This window comes from Pongo pygmaeus, chromosome X (assembly GCF_028885625.2).
Source record: "Pongo pygmaeus isolate AG05252 chromosome X, NHGRI_mPonPyg2-v2.0_pri, whole genome shotgun sequence".
Lineage (NCBI taxonomy): Eukaryota > Metazoa > Chordata > Mammalia > Primates > Hominidae > Pongo > Pongo pygmaeus.
Window position 1 is genome coordinate 24456453 of NC_072396.2, and position 22317 is coordinate 24478769.

General features: G+C 41.5%; 1 protein-coding gene across 3 annotated transcripts in view; it reads left to right on the plus strand.

Moving 5' to 3' along the window:
• The window catches only part of CXHXorf58 (chromosome X CXorf58 homolog), a 31869-nt gene extending 9805 nt beyond the window's left edge, over positions 1-22064 (plus strand). Inside the window, exons 6-9 of one of the 3 annotated variants that reach the window (XM_054472592.2) lie at positions 9768-9899; positions 17758-17987; positions 21113-21266; positions 21799-22064. In XM_054472592.2, coding sequence (XP_054328567.1) covers positions 9768-9899; positions 17758-17987; positions 21113-21266; positions 21799-21858 — 576 coding nt within the window. In that variant the 3' untranslated portion in view covers positions 21859-22064. The remainder of the gene's footprint in view (positions 1-9767; positions 9900-17757; positions 17988-21112; positions 21267-21798) is intronic. The other 2 variants (XM_054472593.2, XM_054472595.1) reach the window with 2 other exon arrangements.
• The last annotated feature ends 253 nt before the right edge of the window (positions 22065-22317 follow it).

Genomic DNA, 22317 nt, shown 5'->3' on the forward strand with positions numbered 1-22317 from the left:
CAGGTTCAAGTGATTCTCCTGCCTCAGCCTCCCAGGTAGCTGGGATTACAGGCATGAGCCACCATACCTGGCCAATTTTTGTATTTTTAGTAGAGACGGGGTTTCACCATGTTGGCCAGGCTGGTCTTGAACTCCTGACCTCAGGTGATTTGCCCGCCTCGGCATCCCAAAGTGCTGGGATTATAGGCGTGAGCCACCACGCCTGGCACTCTCATCATACTTTTAAGTTTCATGAATATTCACCACAAACTGTGTCTACAGTATAGGAATCACCTGGGAATCTTGTTAAAATGCTGCTGCTGCTGCTGGTCCATAAACCACACTTTTTTATTTTATTTTATTTTATTTTATTTTACTTTATTTTATTTTTTTGAGACGGAGTCTCGCTCTGTCGCCCAGGCTGGAGTGCAGTGGCACGATCTTGGCTCACTGCAAGCTCCACCTCCCAGGTTCACACCATTCTCCTGCCTCAGCCTCCCGAGTAGCTGGGACTACAGGCTCCCGCCACCACGCTCGGCTAATTTTTTTTGTATTTTTAGTAGAGATGGGGTTTCACCGTGTTAGCCAGGATGGTCTCAATCTCCTGACCTCAAAACTACACTTTTTTTTAAATTCATTCAGCCACTCTATATCTTTTGATTGGAGAGTTTAGTCCATTTACATGAATGTTATTACTGAGAAGTACAGACTTAGTTTTGCCATTTTTTTATTTGTTCTGGTTGTTTTGTGGTCTTCTCTTCTTTCCTTCCTTCCTGCCTTCCTTTTAGTGAAGGTGATTTTCTCTGGTGGTATGTTTTAATTTCTTGCTTTTTATTTTTTGTGTATCTGTTGTATGTTTTGGGATTTGAGGTTACCATGAGGCTTGCAAACAATATCTTATAACCCATTATTTTAAACTGGTGACAGATTAACACAGATTGCATCAACAGACAAAAAAAATAACAAACAAGCAAAGAGAAACCAAATAAAAACTCTGCACTTTAACTTCATCTCCCCACTTTTTAACTTTTTGTTGTTTCTATTAATATCTTATTGTATTGTCTATGTCTTGAAAAGTTAATGTTATTATTTTTGATCAGTTCATCTTCTAGTCTTTCTATTCAAGATATGAGTAGTTTACACACCACAATTGCAATGTTATAATACTCTGTTTTTCTGTGTACTTACTATTACCAGTGAATTTTGTACTTTCAGATTTCTTGTTGTTTATTAATGACCTTTTCTTTCAGATTGAAGAATTCCCTTTAGCATTTCTTGTAGGACAAGTCTGTTATTGACAAAATTCCTAAGCTTTTGTCTGAGAAAGTCTTTATTTCTCCTTCATCTTTGAAGGATATTTTCACTGCATATACTATTCTAGGATAAAAGTTTTTATTTTTCCTTCAGCACTTTAAATATGTTACATCACTCTCTCAGCCTGTAAGGCTTCCAATGAGAAGTCTGCTGCCAGACGTATTGGAACTCCTTTGTATGTTGTTTGTTTCTTTTCTCTTGCTGATTTTAGGATTCTTTCTTTATCCTTGACCTTTGGGAGTTTGATTATTAAATGCCTTGAGGTAGTCTTTGGGTTAAATCTGCTTGGTGTTCTGTAACCTTCTTTACTTGGATATTGATATCTTTCTCTGAATTTGGGGAGTTCTCTGCTATTATCCCTTTGAATAAACTTTCTACACTGATCTATCTCTCTACCTCCTTTTTAGGGCCAATAATTCTTAGATTCACCCTTTTGAGGCTATTTTCTAGATCTTGTAGGCATGAGTCATTCTTTTTTATTTTTTTTTCTTTTGTCTGCTCTAATTGTGTATTTTCAAATAGCCTATCTTCAGGTTCACTAATTCTTCTGCATGATCAGTTCCTCTGTTAGGAGACTCTGATGCATTCTTCAGTGTGTCCACTGCATTTTTCAGCTCCAGAATTTCTGCTCGATTATTTTTAATTATTTCAGTCTCTTTGTTAAATTTATCTGATAGGTTTCTGAATTCCTTCTCTGTGTTATCTTGAATTTTGTTGAGCTTTCTCAAAACAGCTATTTTGTTTGTTTGTTTTTTGTTTTTTTACATCAGAACATGAACACAAAAACAGCTATTTTGAATTCTCTGTCTGAAAAGTTACATACCTCTGTCTCTCTAGGATTGATCACTGGTGCCTTATTTAGTTTCTTTGGTGAGGTCATGTTTTCCCGAATGGTCTTGATGCTTATGGACGTTTGCCAATGTCTGGGCGTTGAAGAGTTAGGTATTGTAGTATTTATTGTAGTCTTTACAGTCTGGGCTTGTTTGTAACCTGTCCTTCGTGAAAAGGCTTTCCAAGTATTCAAAGGGACTCAGGTGTTGTGATCTAAATCTTTGGTCACTGCAGCCATATCTGCATTAGGGGGCACCCCAAGCCCAGTAACACTGTGGCTCTTGCAGACTTGTAGAGGTACTGCCTTGTTGTTCTTGGCTAGAATCCGGAAGAATTCCCTGGATTACCAGACAGAGACTTTTGTTCTCTTTCCCTACTTTTTCCCCAATAAATGGAATCTCTCTCTTTCTGTACTGAGCAGCCTGGAGCTGGGGGAGGGGTAAAACAAGCACCCTTGTGGCCACCACCACCACTGGGACTGCACTGGGTCGGACCTGAAGCAAGCATAGCACTGAGTCTCTCCCAAGGCCCACAGTGACCACTGCCTGGCTACCATTTACTCAAGGCCCAAGGGCTCTACAGTCAGCAGGTGGCGAATCCGGACAGGCTTGTGATATAAACCACACTTTTAATAGCAAGGCTCTACAGTACAGGTTTTACTCCTTGGACCCTTATACATGACTATATTTAAGTTTTAAAAAGATGGACATTCTCATATTTAGCCATTTATAAACCACACATCAAAGGTTATTTTTCTGTAACCCTGGCAAGATCCCCCTTCTGGAAATGTTGTACACAAAAACTGTGGCCCATCTTAAATCATGAGTTCTAGCATGTATGCAGGAGAGAAGACCACACAGCCTGGCAGTTTCTGATCAGATCCTGCATGTGCGGCATTGACTGAAGAGTTTTAGAAAAGGAAAAGGGACCACTTTTCTCCATGTTCTCAGGTAGTATCAGAGAAAATTTAACTTTATTTCAGAAAATTATCAAATGAGGCCAGGCGCGGTGGCTCATGCCTGTAATCCCAGCACTTTGGGAGGCCGAGGCGGGAGAATAACCTGAGGTCAGGAGTTCGAGACCAGCCTGGCCAACATGGTGAAACCCCGTCTCTACCTAAAATACAAAATTAGCCGGGTGTGGTGGTGGGCGCCTGTAATCCCAGCTACTTGGGAGGCTGAGGCAAGAGAATCGCTTGAACCTGGGAGGCAGAGGTTGCAGTGAGCCGAGATCGCATCATTGCACTCCAGCCTGGGCAACAAGAGCAAAACTCCCTCCAAAAAAAAAAAAAAAAAAAAAAAAAAACTAGAAAATGAGCTACATGTTTTCATTATGGAATATGGTGTTTCGAGAACATTAATATTTATATAGATCGACTTCAAATGTGGAAGTATGTGTTTATCCTATTTGAAGGATAAATTTATGCCACATTTATGTATAGAATAAGCTTGTAGTTACCCCTATAAAATATCATCAATTGTTTCTTTCCTAGGATTATATAATGAGGCTTTTTCAAGAACTGAAATCCTCCTGGGTCTACTCCTGCCACCCCCTTGCTGTACACAGGCTTGAGCAAATGAGAACCTTAGAGGCAGTGATTGGAAATCACTGCTTATGCATTAAAACTCATCATAATGCTGTATAATAACAAATTTTTGTTTAAATTAGCCCACAGATAGAAAAATATGCCTCCGTGCCTTTATCTTCTGTGCTACAACTTTCACTCTCCTGGGGTAGTCATTGTTAATGGTTTGCTGTGTATCCTTCATGTTTCCCGTGAAAATATACACATAGAGATTTTTAAATTTTGTTCTTATTATAAAAATGTGGTCATACTATTGACCTTGAATTTTTCACTAAACATCATAATGGGTTTTAAATGATCAGAACACACCCAACTTGAAGAGAACAGTTTAAGGTTCCTTTTTCCCTTTAGTTCAGCTTCAAAACAAACTCTGGTAACACTTGGATTCGTGGTTGATAGAAAACTTGTAAATATGGAATATTTCTCACTCTAAGCTTACTCAACTCTGTTGCTCTTTGTCTCTTTGTGTTTTTTGTTTGTTTGTTTTTGTTTTTTGTGGGTTTTTTTGCTTTTTTGTTGTTGTTGTTGTTGTTTTTTAGACAAGGTCTTAATCTGTTGCCAAAGCTGGAGTGCAGTGGCACCATCTTGCAATCTCGGCTCACTGCAACCTCCCCCTCCCAGGCTCAAGCAATTCTCATGTCTCAGCCAGCTGAGTAGCTGGGATTACAGACGTGTGCCACCACGCCTGGCTAATTTTTGTATTTTTTTTAGTAGAGAGGAGGTTTTGCTATGTTGGCCAGGCTGATCTCGAACTCCTGGCCTCAAGCGATCTGCCCACTTCTGCCTCCCAAAGTGCTGAGCCTACTGAGCACTTTATATCAAATATGATCTTAAACATTTTATGCACATGACTATATTTAATTATCATAAACACTACAGTGTATTTTCTGTTATTATCCTCATTTTAAAAAAGACTGAGGGCCGGGTGCTGTGGCTGACGCTTGTAATCCTAACACTTTGGGAGGCCAAGGCAGGTGGATCACTTGAGGTCAGGAGTTCGAGACCAGCCTGGCCAACATGGTGAAACCCATCTCTACTAAAAATACAAAAATTAGCCAAGTGCAGTGGCATGTGCCTGTAATCCCAGCTACTTGGGAGGCTAAGGCAGGAGGATCGCTTGAACCCAGGAGGCGGAGGTTGCAGTGAGCCGAGATTGCACCACTGCACTCCAGCCTGAGTGGCAGAGTGAGAGTCTGTCTCAAAAAAAGCAAAAACAAAAACAAAAACAAACAAACAAAAAAGACTAACTTGCCTAAGGTCTCACACCTAGAAAATGAAGGAACTGAGATCAAGACCTAGTAGCCTGCCTCCAAAGTCCCAGTTCTTAACCACTCCTGAGAGTTAGGAACTATGCTAAACAGCAGCATACACATTCTCTTAGATGGCCCTGCAATAACTCTGGTTAGGGACACATTATTCCCATTTTCCCTATTAGGAAGCTAGAAGTTGGAAAGACTTGCCAGGAGCATAACTGAGACTTGAACACTTCTCTGTGTTTCCACTGTACTATGTACATTTTGAGGTTAAAACAACCATGCAGTTATGTTGGTTTTGTTTATTCTGAGCCCGTATGTAATTGAATTGTTCCAAACCAAGAAACTGTTCCAATGTGTGGATACCAGTTATTACCTCTTCCATGAGTGACAGTTCCCAGTAGAAACGGGAAAATGTCTTGAGATACTACAGTAGCTTTACAAGCCCAAGTGTGGATCTAGGCCAGCAAATAGCTGCAGAGCTATGGGGGCTTCTGGCCACAGAGATGCTGAGTATCAGGATAAGTGCCAGATTTAGAGATGGCCCGCTTTGACACTTTGAGTCACCCACTAAGAACAGAACCTGCCTCTTGAATCCTACCCTGATTGGCTGGTATCCTGGAATCTTTGCCTAGTTTTTGCCCTTGCTTTTCTCCTGGCTCTAGGCTCTTCTTTCCCATTGCTTCCTATGGAGAAGGACTTTCTTGACTTTGGCCATACACTGCAGATGTCTGAGAAAGAACATCTTGGCCATTGGACAGCAAACATTTCTCAAACCCCTCTCACAGGTGGGCAGAGAGCTTGCCCTATGCTGCCAGGCATGTTTTTCTTTGGCTGAGGGACCAGAATGGGCCAGACACAGATGAGGCACACAGCTGAGGCACTGCACACATAAGGAAACTGGGTCTTGGAGAGATCGGTGGTGGTGGCTGAGTAGGGCAGTGTAGGGAGGACCTGTCAATAAATACCTTTTTTGGGAGGCTAAGGTGGGCGGATCACTTGAGATCATTTCAGGACCAGCGTGGCCAAAATGGCGAAACTGTCTCTACTAAAAATACAAAAAAAAAGTTAGCCAGGCATGGTGGCACGCACCTGTAGTCCCAGCTACTCAGGAGGCTGAGGCAGGAGAATTGCTTGAACCCGGGAGGCAGAAGTTGCAGTGAGTCAAGATGGCACCACTGCACTCCAGCCTGGGTGATAGAGGGAGACTGTCTCAGAAAAAAAAAACCCTAAATAAATACCTTTTGTACTGTGGCTCATGCCTGTAATCCCAACACTTTGGGAGGCCAAGGTGGGCGGAACAGAAGGTCAGGAGTTCGAGACCAGCCTGGCCAACATGGTGAAACCCCGTCTCTACTGAAAATACAAAAATTAGCTGGGCGTAACCCCAACACTTTGGGAGGCCAAGGCAGGTGGAACAGAAGGTCAGGAGTTCGAGACCAGCCTGGCCAACATGGTGAAACCCCGTCTCTACTGAAAACAAAAATTAGCTGGGCATGGTGGTGCACGCCTGTAGTCCCAGCTACTCAGGAGGCTGAGGCAGGAGAATCGCTCGAACCCAGAAGGCGGAGGTTGCAGTCTGCCGAAATGGCACCACTGCACTCCAGCCTGGGTGACAGAGCAAGACTCCGTCTCAAAAAATAATAATAAAAATTTTAAAAACCCTTTTTTAGTAACTTGAGCTAAAGTAAATTATAGTTATGCCTATAGAAATTCCTGAAGCAGAAATTATATGGTCTTCATACCTGTTCAGTGTACAATTACTTGTTTTTACCTTTAGTGTCACTGTGGGGCTGGTTAATTAGAACCATAAAATGTTGGAAATTAATTGCAAGAAAACATAATGGAGAGATTTGCCAATACTATCTTTATTTTATTTATTTATTTATTTATTTATTTATTTATTTATTTATGAGATGGAGTCTCACTCTGTCCCCAGGCCGGAGTGCAGTGGCACAATCTCGGCTCAGTTCAACCTCCACCTCCCGGGTTCAAGCGATTCTCCTGCCTCAGCCTCCCAAGTAGCTGGGATTACAGGTGCTCACCATCCTGCCTAGCTAATTTTTGTATTTTTTAGTAGAGACGGGGTTTCACCATGTTGGCCAGGCTGGAATCAAACCCCTGACCTTGGGTGATCCACCCACTTTGGCCTCCCAGAGTGCTGGGATTACAGGTGTGAGCTACTACACCCGGCCTATCTTTTCTTTAGTTGTGTAATATATAAAGAAATTTGTTGTGGGGTTGGGGGAGGGGGGAGGGATAGCATTAGGAGATATACCTAATGTTAAATGATGAGTTGATGGGTGCAGCACACCAACATGGCACATGTATACATATGTAACTAACCTGCACGTTGTGCACATGTACCCTAAAACTTAAAGTGTAATAATAAAAAAAAAGAAATATTTATGGTTATGGAAATGCTTGCCCTAATAAAAATCCTACATATTCATTGTTTTTTTAAATTCACATTTTATACTTATATGATCTCTAGAGCTCTTACTATGTTGCTATAAGACAGTAATATAGTGATAATTTACCAACTTTATTGAAAATGTTGTTACATCAATAAAATAGCATGCTGAAAAAAAAAAAGAAATTAATGAAATATAAAGCAAAAATGATCTACCTAAAGGAAAGCTCCATATCACATTTTCACTAAACTGTTTGTCTCTTCAGTTCTATACGTTAGGAATAAAACTTCAACCATTCAGCCACTTGAATGTTTTCTTCCTTTTTCATTTTCTACATGTGTCTGTGATATTCTAAGCTTTGGAATTTAAAAAAATAAATAAAGGAATAGTCTGAATAAGAAAAGTGAGAATTGGAATAGAAAATGCATTATAGCTTGCTGTTGTGTGTTAAGAAAAAAGAACAGTGATTCTCAGTTTTGATCCTGTCTCAACCACTCTTTCTTTTCTTTTTTTTTTTTTTTGAGACAGATCTCACTCTGTCACCCAGACTGGAGTGCAGAGTGCAGTGGCATGATCTCAGCTCACTGCAACCTCCACCTCTCAGGTTCAAGCGATTCTCCTGCCTCAGCCTCCCGAGTAGCTGGGTTTACAGGCACATGCCACCATGCTAGGCTAATTTTTGTATTTTTAGTAGAAAAAGGGTTTTGCCATGTTTGCCAGGCTGATCTCGAACTCCTGACCTCAGGTGATCCGCCAGCCTCGGCCTTCCAAAGTGCTGCGATTACAGGTGTGAACCACCGTGCCTGGCCTCAACCACTCTTTTAGGCCTTGTATCAACATTATAACACAGAGTTCCCATACTTTCACAAATACTGCATTCTGACATACAAAGGAAAAAAGAAATTTATCTGGAATCAAGAAGTGTTTGAATTTTCTTTTCTTTTCTTTTCTTTTTTTGAGACGGAGTCTTGCTGTGTCCCCTAGGCTGGAGTACAGTGGCACGATCTCGGCTCACTGCAACCTCCGCCTCCCGGGTTCAAGCGATTCTCCTGCCTCAGCCTCCCGAGTAGCTGAGATTACAGGCACCTGCCACCACGCCTGGCTAATTTTTGTATTTTTAGTAGAGACGGGGTTTCACCATGTTGGCCAGGCTGGTCTCGAACTCCTGACCTCAGGTGATCCACCTGCCTCAGCCTCCCAAAGTGCTGGAATTACAGGCGTGAGCCACCGCGCCCGCCCTGAATTTTCTTTTGTGCTGTCCTTCCCTTCATGTAAACATACCCTTTGTGGCCAGAAGTACAGATCTGTAACATAAATATGTGTTAGAAGAGTCAGCACATACTATTGGGGGGGTGCAGAGTACTTAAGTCTCTACTCACAGTCTATGTATAGCTCTTAGCACAGGATACTTATATGTGGAAGGGTATGGTATAAGTAGGGCCCAACAGGATTTGAGCTTCCATATATTCTGTGATTCTTCTGTCTCTGACCTCTCAGGTGCTTTCCTTGAGCATAAAATGTTGACATTTGGGAGAGAAAAGAAAACCCCTCTATTTGCCACTTTTTAGCTGCTGAGAATGAAGTCTGAAGGGAGGGAGGCTTAAACAGTCTGAAACATACACGTTTCCACTTACCGGCAGTGTATTAACACATAAAAGAGAGGTGGTACCAGTGACACATTTCATTGCAGTTCCAACGGTAACTCATTGAATCACCAGATAAGTTTTCTCTGCATTGACCGCACAAATGATATTACAGGTTTGTTTTGCTTTTTAAAATAAAAGAATTAAAAGTCTTTTAAGGGGAAAACCCAGTTGTTTTAAAACTATGTTCTCTGAGGATTCTGGACTCAGCAATTCCTCTAGCTGCATTTAAAAACTATGTAGATGGTCTGGCGCGGTGGCTCACGCCTATAATCCCAGCAATTTGGGAGGCCGAGGTGAGCGGATCACAAGATCAGTAGATCGAGACCATCCTGGCTAACACGGCGAAACCTGGTCTCTACTAAAAATACAAAAAATTAGCCAGGTGTGGTGGCATGCGCCTGTAGTCCCAGCTACTCAGGAGGCTGAGGCAGGAGAATCGCTTGAACACGGGAGGTGGAGGTTGCAGTGAGCCGAGATGGTGCCACTGTTCTCCAGCCTAGGTGACAGAGCAAGACTCCGTTTCAAAAAAAAAAAAAAAAGCTATGTAGATAAGGCTATGGAAATTTTAAGTGGTTTAATAATCCCTATATAATCTCTTTGCAAATGCAGCCTTTCTATTGAATAGCAAGCTGCTAGAAGAAAGGAACAATATTTGATGTATTTGTCAGAAGAAATATGTAAAGGGCGTGCTGATAATTAATGCTGTTCTACTATTTTTAAAGTCTGTTTTCTATTCTCTTTACAGGCAGTGGTTGATGCTTGCAAACTAATGGGGGAAAGGAAATTTCACCGTATCATTATGGAAGATGAACGTATTTTCCCGAAGTCCAAAGTAACTGATATAATGGATGTTGTCACCATGCAAGATTATGTACAAGTAAGGAATTTAGATTTAGAAAAACAAACAAACCAAGCAAGTCTTCCTAACTCTGTCATCTAAGAAGATAGAATCATACTTTTTTATTATGGTAAAATATAACACAATATAAAATTTACTATTTTATTATATTTTATTTTATTTTTCAAATGTATTCTATAGAATGAAACTTATTTTCAGATACCCAAGCACTAGAACTTCCTTTTAAAAATTTTTTTTAATTTAACTTTTATTTTAAGTTCAGGGGTACATGTGGAGGTTTGTTGTTGTATATAGGTAAACTCGTGTCAGGGGGGTTTGTTGTTCAGATTATTTTGTCACCCAAGTATTAGGCCTAGTGCCCATTAGTTATGTTTCCTGATCCTGTCCCTCCTCCCACCTTCCACCCTCTGGTAAGCCCCAGTGTGTGTTGTTCCCCTCTATGTGTCCATGTGTTCTCATCATAAAATTGACCATTTTAAAGTGTACAATTCAGGGGCATTAAGTACATTCACAGGGTTGTGCAAGCATCACCACCATCTAGTTCCAGAACCTTTTCATTACCCCGAAAGGAAACCCTGCATCCAGTAAGCAGTCACTCTCCATTCCTGCATCATTCCAGCCCCATAAACCACCAGTCTGCATTCTGTCTCTATGGATTTGCCTAATCCGGATATTTCATATAAAGGAAATCGTGATATATAGCTTTTTGTATGTAGGGAGGGTGATAGCTAAGGAATTTGGGGGTTCTTTTGGGGTGATGGAAATATTCTGAAATATTCATAGGCAGTGGTGATAGTTGTACAACATTGTGAATATACTAAAAACCATTGAGTTACATACTTTTTTTTTTTGAGACAGAGTTTCGCTCTTGTCGCCCAGGCTGGAGTGCAATGGTGCAATCCCAGCTCACTGCAACCTCTGCCTTTTGGGTTCAAGCAATTCTCCTGCCTCAGCCTCCCGAGTAGCTGGGATTACAGGCATGCGCCACCGCGCCCAGCTAATTTTTTTGTATTTTTAGTAGAGACGGGGTTTCACCATATTGGCCAGGCTGGTCTCAAACTCCTGACCTTAGGTGATCTGCCCATCTCGGCCTCCCAAAGTACTGGGATTACAAGCATGAGCCACCACGCCTGGCCGATGTTGTGTTTTCACAAATGGAAGGTTTGTGGCAAACCTGCATCAAGCAAATCTATCAGTGCCATTTTTCCAATAGCATGTGCTTGCTTTGTGTCTCTGTGTCACGTTTTGGTCATTCTTGCAATATTTCAAATCTTTTCATTATTATTATATCTGTTATGGTGAACTGTGATCAGTGATCTTTGATGTTACTATTGTAATTGTTTTGGAGCACCACAAACTGAGCCCATATAAGATGGCAAACTTAACCAATAAATGTATGTGTTCTGACTGCTCCACCAACCAGCCATTCCATTATCTCTCTCGTTCCCCTCTGGTCTCTCTATTTTCTGAGACACAACAATATTGAAATTAGGCCAATTAATAATCCTATAGTGGCCTCTAAGTGTTTGAGTGAAAGAATCATGCGCCTCTCACTTTAAATCAAAAGCTAGAAATGACGAAGCTTAGTGAGGAAGGCATGTCAAAAGCTGAGATAGGCCAAAAGCTAGACCTTTGCACCAAAGAGTTAAACGTGTTGTGAATGCAAAGGAAAAATTTTTGAAGGAAATTAAAAGAGCTACTCCAGCGAACACACAAATGATAAGAAAGCAAAATAGCCTTATTGCTGATATGGAGAAAGTGTTAGTGGTCTGGATAGAAAATTAAACCAGCCACTCACGCCTGTAATCCCAGCACTTTGGGAGGCCGAGGTGGGCGGATCACGAGGTCAGGAGATCGAGACCATCCTGGCTAACATGGTGAAACCCCATCTCTACTAAAAATACAAAAAATTAGCCGGGCATGGTGGCGGGCACCTATAGTCTCAGCTACTAGGGAGGCTGAGGTGGGAGAATGGCGTGAACCCAGGAGGCGGAGCTTGCAGTGAGCCGAGATTGTGCCACTGCACTCCAGTCTGGGCAACAGAGTGAGACTCCGTCTCAAAAAAAAAAAAGGAAAAAAAGAAAAAAAAGAAAAACCAGCCACAATATTCCCTTAAACCAAAGCCTAATCCAGAGCAAGGCCTTAACTCTCTTCAATTCTATGAAGGATCAGAGAGGTGAGGAAGCTGCAGAAGAAACTTTGGAAGCTAGCAGAGGTTGGTTCGTGAAGTTTAGGGAAAGAAGCCGTCTTTATAACATAAAAGTGCAAGGTGAAGCAGCAAGTGCTGATGGAGAAGCTGCAGCAAGTTATCCAGAAGATCTCACTAAGATAATTGTTGAAGGTGGCTGCACTAAACAACAGATTTTCAATGTAGACAAAACGGCCTTATACTGTTAGAAGATGCCCTCTAGGGCTTTCACAGCTAGAGAGGAGAAGTCAATGCCTGGCTTCAAAGGACAGGCTGAGTCTCTTGTTAGGGTCTAATGCAGCTAGTAACTTTAACTTAAAGCCAGTTCTCATTTACCATTCTGAAAATTTTAGAGCCCTTAAGAATTATGCTAAATCTGCCCAGGCGGAGTGGCTCAGGCCTGTAATCCCAGCACTTTGGGAGGCCGAGGCGGGTGGATCACAAGGTCAGGAGATCGAGACCATCCTGGCTAACACTGTGAAACCCTGTCTCTACTAAAAAATACAAAAATTAGCCGGGCGTGGTGGTGGGCGCCTGTACTCCCAGCTACTTGGGAGGCTGAGGCAGGAGAATGGCATGAACCCAGGAGGCGGAGCTTGCAGTGAGCCAAGATTGCGCCGCTGCACTCCAGCCTGGGCGACAGGGCAAGACTCTGTCTCAAAAAAAAAAAAAAGAAATATGTTTCATAAGGCTATAGCTGCCATAGACAATGATTCCCCTGATGGATCTGGGTAAAGTAAATTTTAAAAATCCAGAAACGATTCACCATTCTAGATGCTATTGAGAACATTCATGAGCTGGGCACGGTGGCTCATGGCTGTAATCCCAGTACTTTGGGAGGCTGAGATGGGAGGATCTCTTGAAGATGGAGTTTGAGACCAGCCTGGGCAATATAGGGAGACCCTGTCTCTACAAAAATTACCCCCCCACCAAAATTAGCCAGGTGTGGTGGTATGCCCCTATGGTCCCAGCTACTCAGGAGGCTGAGGTGGGAGGATTGCTTTAGCCATGATTGCACTCCAGCCTGGGCAACAGAGTGAGACCCTGTCTCAAAAAAAAAAAAAAAAAAAATCCACAGCCACCCCAGCCTTCAGCAACCAGTACCCTGATCAGTCAGCAGCCATCCACATCAAGGCAAGACTCTCCACCAGCAAAAAGAATAGGACTCACTGAAGGCTCAGATGATCATTAACATTTTTTTTAGCAATAAAGTATTTTTTTTCTTTTTGTGGAGATGGGGTCTTGCTATGTTTCCCAGGCTGGTCTCGAACTTCTGGGCACAAGTGATCCTGTCAGCTCTTCCTCCATAAGTTCTGGCATTACAGGCATGAGCCATTGTGCCCAGCCATAACAAAGTATTTTTAAATTAAAGTATGTACATTTTTTTTGAAACAATGCTGTTGCACACTTAACAAACTACAGTATAATGTAAACATAACTTTTATATGCACTGGGAAACCAAAAAATTAGCATGACCCTATTTGTGATATTCACTTTATTACCGTGGTCTGCAACTGGACCCACAATATCTCTGAGGTATGTCTGTATACAGCCTTAACTATTCACTCATTTGCTTCAGTGTGAAACATGAAATTAATGCAGTGCCTTAGAGACTCCCAATTATGTTTTCTTTCTTTTAGAGACTTAGCCTGTGAGTTTAGGGAAGTGAACCAGGAAATGCTAACTATCTTTGCTAAGGACAAAGACCACATACTTTCAGATTGTGAACACGTCAAGGATTAATGTCATAGAGAGGAGTCCCCAGATAGACATATTGGAAGAGAGAGATAAGATCATTGTTGACGTTTGAGTCCTTATACGGGTGTGGCACTGTCTTTAGCTCTTTACATGCGTGTTATCTTCTTTCATCTTCAAGTTTGTAAATTATGTGACCTTTTTTACAAATGAGAAAAATGAAGTTTAACAAGCCTCAAAAAAACTTGCCTGAGGTCACAGACAGATCTGATAAGTGGCAGAGCAGATGATTGACAGATCTATGATATTTACCCATTTTACTACTTCACTCAGGAAAAAAAATACACAGCCTTACTTTGCATGGCAGTGCAGGACCATAAAAATGACCAGCAAATTGAAACCATGCAAAGCAAACTTAATAATCTGTGGGGAAAATTGTGATTGTCCTGTGACTTTTCAAACTTTTTGTCTGTAGTCCCAGCTACTCGGGAGGCTGAGGCAAGAGGATCACTTAAGCCCAGGAGTTTGAGGGTAGCCCGGGCAACATAGTGAGACCCCATCTCTGAAAACAAAACAAAACAAGCTTCTTTGTCAAAACATTAAAAACTCTTTTGCTGTCTGTTATAAATACATAGGAAAATGAAAGAAAAAAACCCAACACATTTAGGACACTTTTAGTACACTATAATTTAAAACATTAGAAACATAGACAAAGTGTTTTGTTTCTTCATAAAATATCTTACCAACTGTGAATATACTGGAAACTATTGAATTGTACACTTTAAATGGTGAATTGTATGGTATGTGAACCTCAATAAAGCTGTGAAAACATAATTTACCAAGAGTACTTTAAACAGTGCTTGTCTTCTTCTTCTTCTAGTATAACTTATAAGCATCTTTTCTATGTCTTGATGTATTGTCATATTCCTTTTAAAATTTGGATCAGCTGCCAACATTTTATTCTTTGCACTTTAAATGTTGCAAAATATCTCAGAGTTCCTTCAGTATGAAGTTTTTTTTGGCCAGCATCACTTCCACTGGGAAAGCTTCATCTTTTTATCACAGCCACTTTCCTCATTTATGTTGATAAGTTCATCCTCACCAAGTTCCTCTAGCTGTAGATCTGCAACGTCTTGAATGATGGCAGTGTCAGCATTCCCACAGTCACCTGTTTCTTCTAGAACTCCATGTACGATTGATTCCAATTTCACTTCAAGTGGTACCACTTTTTGTTTCTTTGACGGCCAATTCCCTCTTTTGATTTTCCATTTTTGTAAAATGTCACATGGGTTTATCATTGGGAGACAAAAATGCAACACAACTATATACTTTGCTGTTTGTGTGTGAAATGAATAACGGATTCACAGTGACCAGTCACTGATTGACTTTGGAAGGTATGACATGATTTGTCACTAATCATGATGATCATCTGTCATTTATATTGTGATCTTTGAGCTGAAGAGCTAGCAACAGGAGGCCGGGCGTGGTGGCTCATGCCTGTAATCCCAGCACTTTGGGAGGCCGAGGTGGGTGGATCACTTGAGGTCAGAAGTTCGAGACCATCCTGGCCAACATGATGAAACCCTGTCTCTACTAAAAATACAAAAATTAGCCGGGCCTGGTGGCACACGCCTATAATCCCAGCTACTTGGGAGGCTGAGGCAGGAGAATTGCTTGAGCCCAGGAGGTGGAGGTTGCAGTGAGCCGAGATTGCGCCACTGCACTCCAGCCTGGGCGATAAAGCAAGACTCCATCTCAAAAAAAAAAGTCAGAAAAGGCCGGGTGCAGTGGCTCATGTCTGTAATCCCAACACTTGGTGAGGCAGAGGCCAGAGGATTGCTTGAGCCCAGGAGTTTGAGACCTGCCTGGGCAACATAGTGAGACCCCATTCTCCAGAAAAAGGAAAAAAAAAAAAGATGAATGGTGCAAAGGTAGGATTGCCTGTGTGTGTGTATGTGTGTGAGTGTGTATGTGTATATGTGAGTGTGAGGGTGTGTGTTGAGAGTGTATGTGTATGTGTATCTGTGTGTGTGTGTTTGAAAGCATGAATGTGACTGTGTAATATACCCTAAAGGCCTTCTTGTTATTCTGTTTCCTAGCACCGTAGTTCCTCCTGCCCTATCCCTGGCTCTTAAATGCACAATTATAATGTTAAATTGATGATATATATTTGTATTTTTAATTCCTAATTTAATATCATTTTAAATTGGAAAAAAAGAAAAGTGGGATTTCTACAAATACTCCAAATGAAAATAGTGAAAATCTCTACTTCATACTAGAGATGAACTCATATTTCCAAAAAGGTTTGTGCAAAAGTACTCTCAACAGCCTGGGCAACATAGTGAGACCCTATCTCTACAAAAATTAAAAAATTGGCCAGGCGTGATGGCTCACGCCTGTAATCTCAGCACTTTGGGAGGCCGAGGTGAGTGGATTACCTGAGGTCAGGAGTTCGAGACCAGCTTGGCCAACATGGTGAAACCCCATCTCTACTAAAAATACAAAAAAAATTAGCCAGGCACGGTGGCATGCACCTGTAATCCCAGCTACTCGGGAAGCTGAGGCAGGAGAATCACTTGAACCCGGGAGGCAGAGGTTGCAGTGAGCTGAGATCGTGTCACTGCACTGCAGCCTGGGCAACAGGAGTGAAACTCCATCTCAAAAAAAAAAAAAAAAAAATTAGCCAGACATGGTGGCATGTACCTGTAGTCCCAGCTACTCAGGAGGATTACTGGAGCCCGGGAGGTTGAGGCTGCTAGCCATGATCATGTCACTGTCCTCCAGCCTGGGTGACAGAACGAGACTCTGTCTCAAAAAAAAAAAAAGTCCTCTCAACCCAAGCATGTCATGAACAAGCTCTACCAGGTATGCAGAACACATAGCTATTATCATTAATTTTTAGGCCCATCTGAGTTTAACTTATCTGAGTTATATTTGCCATAAAAATGTTGATGCATTAAATAAATATTTAGTGAGTATGATACTGTGTGCATGATAATGTGTAGCATAGCTCCTGCCTTCCAATAAGGGAGCTAAGTCATACAGAGATAACTAAAACATTGAGTAGTCAGTAATGAGTCATAGAAGAGAGATCCCAATAAAATTCAGAGGTGGGGTCAAAGAATGCCTTTTGGATGAAGTGACATTTGAGTGGAACCATGAGAAATGTGTCTAAAAACATTTTAGAGCGCCCACAACCAATCAATTTTTTTTTTGAGACAGAGTCTCACTCTGTCGCCCCGGCTGGAGTGCAGTGGTGTGCAGTCTCGGCTCACTGCAACCTCTGCCTCTTGGGCTCAGGTGATCCTCCTGCCTCAGCCTCCCAAGTAGCTGGGACTACAGGTGTGCACCACCACGCCCAGCTAATTTTTGTATTTTTTTTATTATTATACTTTAAGTTCTAGGGTACATGTGCACAACGTGCAGGTTTGTTACATATGTATACATGTGCCATGTTGGTGTGCTGCACCCATTAACTTGTCATTTACATTAGGTATATCTTCTAATGCTATCAGGTTTCACCATGTTGGCCAGGCTGGTCTCGAACTCCCAACCTCAAGTGACCCACCTGCCTCAGGCTCCCAAAGTGCTGGGCTTACAGGTGTGAGCCACACCTGGCCAACTAATCAGTCTTAATTGTTTTTTTCTCTTTTTCTTTTCTTTTCTTTTTTTTTTTTTTTTTGAGATGGAGTCACTCTGTCACCCAGGCTGGAGTGCAGTGGCGAGATCTTGGCTCACAGCAACCTCCGCCTCCCGGGTTCAAGCAATTCTCCTGCCTGAGCCTCCCGAGTAGCTGGAACCACAGGCACACGCCACCACGCCTGGCTGATTTTTGTATTTTTAGTAGAGATGGGTTTTCACCATGTTGGTCAGGCTGGTCTACGAACTCCTGACCTCAGGTGATCCACCCACCTCAGCCTCCCAAAGTTCTGGGATTATAGGTATGAGCCACCGCACCTGGCCAACTTAATCATTCTTGTTTTTTCCCTACAGTATCGCAGTTTTTTCGATGAGGCCCCTGCATTTTCTGGCGGCAGAAATAACAGCTGGCGCAAATTAAATCTTGAAAATATTCCCAGGACAATGCTAATGTATGACATAGTTCATTATTCAGAGTCTGGAGTGATCTCAAACCGTCTACGAAATGAAATGAAGTTTCTGTTACAGAGACCAGTAACGCAAGAGATCCATAAGCACCAGCTACGGATTGTTTCTGAAATTAGGTAAAACAGATTCTTCACTGGGGTTACAATACTAGGGGCATATCTGAAAATGTTCACATTCTGCCAGATAGCTCACTAAAGATAATAGGATATATGGGAAAAATAGGGTTGGGGCAGATTGCTCAAAACGTATGCAATTTTGTAAACAGAGCACTAACAAAAAGGACAATTGCTACTTGGGGAGTTAACTTGTACCACCAGACAGGCAGCTCAGTGTAGCTGGAGGCTGCCACAGAAAATATAAAAAAAGAACAACCATAGAGTGGAGATGCTCGCAACTCTTTCATTAGAGCAGTTAGTGGGCATGGAGACAGTGCACATGGAAGTGGGACCCCAGGCCAGCGTGGTTGCCTTTTTTTTTTTTTTTTTTTTTTGAGACGGAGTCTCACTCTGTTGCCCAGGCTGGAGTGCAATGGCGCAATCTAGGCTCACTGCAACCTCCGCCTCCCGGGTTCAAGCGATTCTCCTGCCTCAGCCTCCTGAGTAGCTGGGACTACAGGTGCCTGCCACCGTGCCCGGCTAATTTTTGTATTTTTAGTAGAGACTGAGTTTCACCATATTGGCCAGGCTGGTCTCAAACTCCTGACCTTGTGACCTGCCCACCTCAGCCTCCCAAAGTGCTGGGATTACAAGTGTGAGCCACCATGCCTGGCCACATGGCTGCCTTTTAAGTGGACATGAGAGGCAGTGCGATCTGCCGAGAACCAGGAGCCATCCAAGGCCGGAGTGGGGGCAGGGGAGGAGTAGGCTGGAGGGCAGCGAGAGTGAGTTGGGGGTGGGGTGTGCCTCTCTGGGAAGACAGCACTTGATGCAGGTGCTCATTTTTGTTTTCATGAATACAGCCAAAAGGGCTCCCCTTGCCCATGCAGCACAGAACTGAGGGCTTTTTCCTTTTTTGCTGAAGGTTATAATTCTATTCTTGCTACTCTGGCTCCCCTTGCCTAAGATAAATTGCATATAAATTAGAGTGACGTCATTCCCCTTTTTACCAATAGCATGTGAGCCAGTTCACATTGTAGAAATGGATGTTGTAGCAAAATAGATGTATTATGATCTGAAACAACATGGACAGAATATAACCATTCCAATTATATTCGTTTTCTCTTTCCATTACTAAGCCTCACTTAGCCCATCTTATTTACAAATTAAGCTGCTTTCTTAAAAGAAGATAGAGATAATAATATGTAAGAGGACCTACTGGTAATCTATTTTCACACTCTTATAATTGAAATGAAAAATACTCCCTTTGTACATGAAGAAGACACTGATGACCCACTGTCAAGCAAACACGCTGGGGATTTTTTTTCAGGAGTAGAGATGAGTGATTCTGACCCAATAACATAATTTAACCCATATATTTTATGATCAAGGCTATACATTTGCCAGACAGATGGCCTGGTTTAGGGCACAGTCTGTCATGAAATAGATTTTCTCTAACTCATCCATATGAGCACTGAATATAGAATTTAACCCTATTACCACCAAGGTCAAATAAATGATGTAATTTTCTCTGCCACCATATATAATCCTGATCTCCCTGCTATTTGGATTTATCCTACTGAGTATCCAAGAATAAGTAATTTAAGAGCTAAATAAGTAGCCAAATTATTAATCAATTGAAGAGAAAAAATACTTTCATAAAGCCATCTTTCAGTTGTAGTTTAGCATCTCCCAGAAGCAAACCCTGAGACAGAGATTTGGGAGGTGATCCCAGGAACAACTGAAGGGAGAGGGTAGAAAAGTGGAAGGCAGCCAAAACAGTGTGTGTTAGCAAGCAAGTTACCACTGTGGGTAACTGGAGCTTAATCTCCCCTGGGAATGTCAGAGCCAATGTAGAACATGCAACTCAGAATTATCCCACAGAGGGCAAGGGAATTACAGTATTGATACATCAACACCCATCAGTCATTGGTTAAGGGTTGCTTAGGAAGGGACATATTAATTCTCGGGCACTTTTGACCTCCCCTGCACATGGGCTTTTCTTTTCTTTTTTTTTTTTTCTTTCTTGAGACCGAGTTTTGCTCTTGTCACCCAGGCTGGAGTACAATGGCACAATCTCGGCTCCCTGCAACCTCTGCCTCCCTGGTTCAAGCGATTCTCCTGCCTCAGCCTTCCTGAGTAGCTGGGATTACAGGCATGTGCCACCACGCCTGGCTGATTTTGTATTTTTAGTAGAGACAGAGTTTCTCCATGCTGGTCAGGCTGGTCTCGAACTCCGGACCTCAGGTGATCCACCCGCCTTGGCCTCCCAAAGTGCTCGGATTACAGATGTGAGCCACCGCGCCGGCAGACTTTTCTTTTCAAAGAAAGTTTTCAAACTGAGTGATGCAGATGCTGGCATTGAAAGTTGAGTCTATGTGCCTTATAATGGTAAGGACAAGAGGATTACGGACATAGCATCTGATCCCAGCACTGATAAAAACAGCTTGTTTTTCCAACCATTATGAAATGTAATACTTTTTTTTTTTTTTTTTTGAGCTGGAGTCTCGCTCTGTCGCCCAGGCTGGAGTGCAGTGGCACAATCTTGGCTCACTGCAAACTCTGCCTCCTGGGTTCAAGCAATTCTCCTGCCTCAGCCTCCCAAGTAGCTGGGATTACAGGCACCCGCCACCACACCCAGCTAATTTTTGTATTTTTTTTTTTTTTAGTAGAGACAGGGTTTCACCATGTTGGCCAGGCTGGTCTCGAACTCCTGACCTCAGGTGATCCGCTTGCCTCGGCCTCCCAAAGTGCTGGGATTACGGGCGTGAGCCACTGCGCCTGGACGAAATGTAATACTTTTTTGTGTTAGTATATGGTGTAAAAAAATAAGATTCAAATGGCTACTACACAGTATTTTCTAGGAAAGCTAATTTTAAATTGATAACAGGTTTTATAATTTTTATCATCTTTGCTGTCAATATCATCACCTGTACACCTTCATAAGTGCCAGATAAAGAACCATGCTATGTAAACTCAAGCAGAAATGATAACTTTAACCTAAAAGCTTACATGAAATGCTGCTCCAATGTTGCTGAGGTCTATGATATATTTGCTAGAGAAAGCTTTAATGAAATTTGGAACTTGCTTTGCATTTATATTTTATTCTGTGTGATTTTTCTGTTTTTAATACAAACATTTTCTAGGGGTCCATACTTAACTGTCCAACCTCTATATCGGCCCTACAAACAGCAAAATCAAGTTAAATTTCTGGGTCGTCGATCCAAGCAAGCTCAAATGAAAGTTGAAAAAATGAGAAAAGTTTATTTGGCTAAAGAAAAAAATACTTCTGAGGTGACTGTAAGTTTAACTTGTACTGAATTCATTGTTTTGGACAATATTCAAACTGTCTGTAAAGTAGCTGTACTTACGTAAATGAAATTTTCCTAATCTAAAGTTCAAGGCTGAAACACATTTGACACATTTATCATGGATAGTATAAAGTGAATTTCATCTTGGTAACATTTTTAAAAAAATTCTTAATATTGGTGGCAATTCTGATAAAAACCAGCTGTTTTGGCTCCATATCAGCATGGGTTGGCAAAAAAAATTATTTTCTCTGTATGCTGACACTGTTGATTCAGCATATCTCTGATGGTGGTTTTTTCAAAATGGAAGTCATTTCTATCTAAACTTAAGAACTATGCTATATAAAGTCTGCCTCAGTATACTTTTACATCATAGGAATTTACAACAGTCATGTATTACTTTGTAATTTAAATAATTGCTGTAAATATTTTGAGATAAGGATAAATATAGTCAAATATTAAAATATAAAGTAGTAAAAACCAAATATATAACACTTCCTACTGTTATTGATAATTCTGCCTAGGAACCAAAAACGGGCCCATCAGGTACAAAGGATAACTATCATCTCCACTCCATCTTTTGACATTGTGAAAACTAAGGAATCTATGTCAGAGTATCAGCTGGAAAAGGAAAAAAGGACTCATTTTCCTGGTATCAAAACTTGGCAGCTAGTGATTCTCCATCATGATAATGAACAGTTAATTGACAGAAAACCAAAGTTGTTTAACAATCTGCTTGTCTGTTTATAAATGATGAGTATGTGTAATAAAGGAAAATAACATAGAATAAGTCCTGAGTATGCTCTCTTAACTAAATGTGTGACATATTTTAAGCCTTTTTGAATTGCCATAGGAACAAATTCTTTTACTGACAGAATTTTAATCTAAACAAATTATTTCTATTAGATGCCCTTGAACTAGCAGTATACAGTTTTGTTCAAGAGATTAGTCCCTGGGACTTTTATTCGATTTTGATTTTCCTTCATTTAAACAAATATCTGAACAGGCCATACTTAGCATAAATATTAGAATTCACAGAATGA